Source organism: Armigeres subalbatus, chromosome 2, assembly GCF_024139115.2.
Source record: "Armigeres subalbatus isolate Guangzhou_Male chromosome 2, GZ_Asu_2, whole genome shotgun sequence".
In the NCBI taxonomy this organism is placed as follows: domain Eukaryota; kingdom Metazoa; phylum Arthropoda; class Insecta; order Diptera; family Culicidae; genus Armigeres; species Armigeres subalbatus.
In genome coordinates, this window is record NC_085140.1 from 275,141,983 (window position 1) to 275,148,370 (window position 6,388).

At 45.0% G+C, this 6,388-nt stretch overlaps 1 protein-coding gene across 1 annotated transcript; it reads left to right on the forward strand.

The window, feature by feature from the left end:
- The first annotated feature begins 2,757 nt into the window (after positions 1-2,757).
- On the forward strand, positions 2,758-4,380 carry LOC134209743 (uncharacterized). The gene has a single exon (XM_062685757.1). It carries the CDS (start codon positions 2,758-2,760, stop codon positions 4,378-4,380), a length of 1,623 nt encoding a protein of 540 aa, XP_062541741.1.
- The last annotated feature ends 2,008 nt before the right edge of the window (positions 4,381-6,388 follow it).

Here is a 6,388-nt window from a genome sequence, read left to right on the forward strand (position 1 = left end):
CGAGTGCACATTGTTTATTAAACGAGAGGATCGCACTCCATGCCCCCAGCAACGGACTGGGCGGGACGGTATAGAATGCGAATGCCATCGGATTCTGATGGCTTTTCCGCAAACGTGACCTTAAGTGGTATTGTTGTGTAGGGTTATCACGCCTATCTAGAGAGTAGGAGGTTGAGGGTTCGAGTCCCTCCAAGACACGTGGATTCTTTTTCGCAAATTTCATATCAATTTGTCCATTTCGAAACATATGCTGTGCATATGCACAGCCAAGATATTTAACAAAAAAATGGTTTTCGTACGGCCGAGTTGCCGAATAATATGCAATTAACAGTATATGTCGGTAAAATTCTTTGCAACTCTGGAGATGAATCCCATAGTTCTGGATGATTTGTCGACGATGAATGAGATGTGTTGCTTGAATACTAGTTGCGAGTCTATGATCACGCCGAGGTCCTTCACATGGCTCACTCGCTCTATTTCTGTACCAAGAAGGCTGTAGTTGCAAGCAATGAGTTGTTTTCTTTTGTGGCGGTGGCGGTATGGTGATGGATCTGGGAGAGCGCGCGCAGGACATAATTTTACCGGCTCCGAATCTCCAGGAAATCCAGGAGGAGATTGGCCGGTTGAAGAACAACAAAGCCCCTGGGGTTAACCAACTACCAGGAGAGCTATTTAAACACGGTGGTGAGGCACTGGCTAGAGCGCTGCACTGGGTCATTACCAAGATTTGGGAGGAGGAAGTTTTGCCGCAGGAGTGGATGGAAGGTGTCGTGTGTCCCATCTACAAAAAGGGCGATAAGCTGGATTGTAGCAACTACCGCGCAATCACATTGCTGAACGCCGCCTTCAAGGTACTCTCCCAAATTTTATGCCGTCGACCAGCCCAACTGCAAGGGAGTTCGTGGGGCAGTGCCAGGCGGGTTTTATGGGCGAACGCTCCATCACGGACCAGGTGTTCACCATTCGCCAAGTACTGCAGAAATGCCGCGAATACAACGAGCCCACACATCATCTATTCATCGACTTCAAAGCCGCATATGATACAATCGATCGGGACCAGCTATGGCAGCTAATGCACGAACACGGTTTCCCGGATAAACTGATACGGTTGATCAAAGCGACGATGGATCGGGTGATGTGCGTAGTTCGAGTTTCAGGGGCATTCTCGAGTCCCTTCGGAACCCACAGAGGGTTACGGCAAGGTGATGGTCTTTCGTGTCTGCTATTCAACATCGCTTTGAAAGGGGTAATACGAAGAGCAGGGATTAACACAAGTGGTACAATTTTCAATAAGTACGTCCAGCTATTTGGCTTCGCCGACGACATAGATATTATGGCACGTAACTTTGAGAAGATGGAGGAAACCTACATCAGACTGAAGAGGGAAGCTAAGCGGATCGGACTAGTCATCAACACGTCGAAGACGAAGTACATGATAGGAAGAGGTTCAAGAGAAGACAATGTGAGCCACCCACCACGAGTTTGCATCGGTGGTGACGAAATCGAGGTGGTAGAAGTATTTGTGTACTTGGGCTCACTGGTGACTGCCAAAAATGACACCAGCAGAGAAATTCGGAGACGCATAGTGGCTGGAAATCGTACGTACTTTGGACTCCGCAAGACGCTCCGATCGAATAGAGTTCGCCGCCGTACCAAACTGACAATCTACAAAACGTTCATTATACCGGTAGTCCTCTACGGGCACGAGACCTGGACGATGCTCGTGGAGGACCAACGCGCACTTGGAGTTTTCGAAAGGAAAGTGCTGCGTACTGTCTAAGACGGACTCCAGACATCAGAACAGTACTCTAGAGTCGAGCGCACTAGCGAGCAATATCGAGTTTTTAAACAGTATATGTCGGTGAAATTCTTTGCAACTCTGAAGATGAATCTCATAGTTCTGGGTGATTTGTCGACCATGAATGAGATGTGTTGCTTGAATACTAGGTGCGAGTCTAGGATCGAGCCGAAGTCCTTCACATGTAGTTGCAAACGATGGATTGTTTTCTTTTGTGAAAACGTAATGACAGAATACTTGACCGGGTTTACCACCATTCGGTTCAGAGAGCACCAATCAGCGAAGCGATCTAGTTGAAGTTGTAAGAGCTGACAATCGACGCTGCGATGTATTACCAAAAATATTTTAAGGTCATCTGCGTAAGACAAGCGGGGACATTTGATAACGAGGTGTACATCGTTGAAAAATATCAGGAAGGTCAGTGTTCCTCCCTTGTGGTATACCGGATGGCGCATGAAAACTTTTAGAGGTGCATTCCAGAATAGCTACGGTCATATGGCGGTCAGAAAGATACGAATGAAACCAGTCCAGCAGACTGCCGCTGACTAGTGTAAACGATATATTGGAATTTAATTTTGAACCCTATTTTGTAGTGTGCTATAAACATATACATATAAATATGAATTAGATCGATGAAGCTGTGAGACGAAACTAATATGAATATGAATTCAGTCCTAATTGTACCCCGAAGGAATAAAGACTAGATTTAAGAATCGGTGCGTTTAACTGGTAGATTCGAAGGTCTTTTTGGGTACGAATGGTCTACAATTTACTGTAGACAGGATAAACTGCGTGCGAAAAGTAAGATTCGAGAAGTCTCGAACGCGAATCGCGAGTGATTGATAATCGCTAAGTAGGTACGGGATCGAAACCCCAAGCCGGTGATATAGACACGCGGTAGAGCGTCGGTGATATTGTGTCCGCCGTGATTGTGCAGATAGACAAAGAGATAGGCGACAATGGATGAACTACGAGCGAAGAATACAGAGTTGCTGGCTAAATTGGAGGAGCTAAAGGCAAAAATCGCAGAGCGGCCGAAGATTGAACCGGGGACAAGTTCGGTGCGAAATACGGAAGTGTCTGGGGAGGCAGGCAGACCAGGTCGTTTCGAGTTGGAAACTTTAGTTAGTGATTTTCATCCAGATGTACCGACTTGTGAATCTGCTGAAAGCTGGTTAGACAATATCGAATCAACTGGCGAGGCCTACGGATGGCACGATATTACTCGTTTATATTGTGCCAGGATGCATCTACAGGGAGCGGCAAGGCTCTGGTGGAATGGTGTACAGTCTACGGTGAAAACGTGGGCGACTTTCAAAGCAAAGCTTCGAGAAGCGTTTCCAGATTCGAACGATCCCGTCTTAATTCACGAACAGTTGATGCGGAGAAAGAAGAAATCTGGCGAAACGGTCGAGACCTACTTCTACGATCAAGTGGCTCTAGGCAGAAAGGGCAAATTTGACGATAAAATTATCATCAAATATATTATTGCTGGAATTGAGGATGTGCATCGAGCAAAAGGGGTTACAATATCGATGCCACGTAGTCTGCCTGAGCTGTTAGAACAATTAAAGTGGTTAGACGGCTTGGGTGGTATGCGGTCCAGCTCTAATGATGGCGGGAAACCGACGAAAAATGATAAAGTGTGCTATCGTTGTTCCAAATCGGGCCACATTGCAGATCAATGTATTGAGAAACCAAAGTCCAGAAAATGTTTCCGATGTGGATCAGATCGGCATCTAGCGAAAGAGTGTGCGATTGGAAGGAGTGGAGAATCTTCTCGTCCAGTTAAAGTAATTGCAGTAGATGATGAATTCGAGAAGATAGTATCTGTCGACAATAAGCAGATGATGGCACTCATCGATAGTGGAAGCCGAGTAACTACGATGAAATGTTCATTTTCGCAGAAGTTCGGTAACCGACAACCAGTTGACCTAATGCTCAAAGGATTTGAGGGTCGACGAATCAGAGTGACGGAGAAGGTAGTAGCTGTATTGAAAGTGGATGACATAGAAGAAAATGTGGAGTTTGTAGTTGTGCCGAACTTTGCTCAGGATTTACCTGTAATCGTTGGCAAAGATGTATTGAAACGAGATTCGGTACTCCTAACGAAAAAAGACGGAAAAGTGTGGTTGGCGAAAGGAGAGCGTTGTGTAGATGCAGTGAGAGATCTACAAGCTGAGAATATAGTGCACGATGTGTGTTCGATTGTGGCCTACGAACCTATAACGGAAGAAGATTTGAACATGGATGAAGAGAATATGACCAAGAAAGATTTGTTGAAATGTGTAGTGAACAATCGTGATTGCTTTTCAAAATCATACCGTGAGCTAGGGAAGGCCAAGTGTGTTGAACTTGATATAGTCCTACAGGACAATACGCCGGTGTACGAAAAGCCATATAAAATGGAATTCGCGCGAGAAGTAGTGCTGAATAAAATTGTGGATGATCTATTGAGGCAGGAATCATCGAACCGACGACTTCACCCTATAGTAGTCGTGCCTCGATTGTGCCGAAAAGGAAGGCGATTATCGAATGGTAATAGATTATCGTTCCCTAAACCACAAAACAGTAAAGGATAGGTTCCCTATGCCGACCATCGAGTATTGTTTGAGCAAATTAACGGGAGGAGAATTTTTTATTACCGTTGATTTGTTCAGTGGGTATTACCAGATACCAGTAGCTGAACAAAGCAGGAAGCTGACGGCGTTTTCAACGATGGATAGTCATTACCAGTTTGTGCGAATGCCGTTTGGGCTCGTAAATGGTTGTGCTGTCTTCCAGCGAGCGATGAACCAGATGATGACGGAATTGAAGGAAGATAAAGTGGTGGCCTACATCGATGATGTGATACTGAACGGCAAAACAGTGAATGAAGTGTTCGAGAAATTTAAACGATTTTTGAATGTTCTTCGCGAGCACGGATTTACGGTGAATCTCAAGAAGAGTCAGTTTTTCAAACGTTCGGTGGACTTTCTGGGGTTTAAAGTGTCAAAAAATGGAGTTATACCAGGAGGCGTGAAAATAGAAGCAGTTGAGAAGTTTCCAGTGCCTAGATCTAAACTAGAAGTGCAACAGTTTCTCGGATTAACTGGATACTTTCGAAGATTCGTGAAAAACTATAGTTTCCGTGCGAATGCATTAGTGAAACTACTACGAGAAGACGTAGAATTTGAATGGCGAGAAGAACAAGCGAACGCATTCGAAGACATAAAACAGGTGCTTGTATCAAAACCAGTGCTGACTTTGTACGATCCCTCTAGTGATTTTGAAGTTCATACGGATGCGTCAGCAATAGGGCTGGGTGGAATTCTACTGTCGCTCACCGATGAGGGTTGGAAACCAGTGAGCTACTTTAGCCGGAAAACCAGTCAACAGGAAGAAAAATATTTTAGCTACGAGCTGAAAGTCTTGGCTGTAGTAGCCAGTGTAGAACGCTTTCGTCAGTATTTACTGGGAAGATCTTTTAAAGTGGTGACAGATTGCAGTGCAGTGACCCAAACGTTTGCCAAAAAGGAAATCGGTCGCAGGGTGTCTCGATGGATCTTAAAGCTACAAGAATATGATCTTTCTTTCGAACACCGTGCCGGAAGAAAGATGAGTCATGTGGATTCCTTAAGTCGCAACCCGTCTGGTGAAGCGGTAGAAGAAGAGCCAGTGATGTTTCATGTGATGCAGTTGGAGATCGATGACGATGATTTTCTCGTAACAATGCAACGACAGGATCCAAAACTGTTGGCGATAATGGAATCGTTAACACAGCCGGTTCAAAATAATTACGATCGGCAGATACGGCATGATTATGATCTAGTTCGAAATCGATTGATGCGTAAAGTGGACAATGATCGAAAATGGGTGGTGCCCGAACGTGTCAGATGGCGTATTCTGAAAACCTACCATGACGATATGGGACATATGGCCGAAGAAAAAGTGTTGGATAATGTGAAGAAGAAGTTTTGGTTCAAACGAATGCGGCATTACGTGAAAGAGTTTATCAAAGCTTGCCCCAAGTGTGCTTACAACAAGGCGAAAGGTGGACAACCAGAGGGAAAATTGAATCCAATACCGAAGATAGCAGTACCATTTCAAACCATCCATCTCGATCACATCGGCCCGTTTCCCAGATCTACCAACGGCAATATACATGTGCTAAGATTGGTTGATGGTTATACGAAGTTCACATTTTAAAGGCAGTACGTTCTACAAGATCTGAGTTGGTAGTAAATACGGACTTAACTTCTAGATTCGGAACAACGCAAAGAGTGATCACTGATCGGGGTACATCATTCACGGCTGGAGTATTCCAAAAATTTTGCGATGCATATGCTATCAAGCACGTGTTGGTGGCAGTTGGCTCTCCGAGAGCGAATGGGCAAGCAGAGCGGGTGAATCGTGTATTGCTGACATCGATCCGCTCGACGCTAGACGAGGATAGAAAATGGGACCAATGCCTACCGTCAATTCAGTGGGCAATCAATCACACTCAGAATGCAACAACAGGTATCTCACCCAGTGAACTGGTGTTTACGTTCAAGCCGAGGGATATAGTTCGCAACGAAATTGTGTTGGTAATCCATGACGAATCGGATA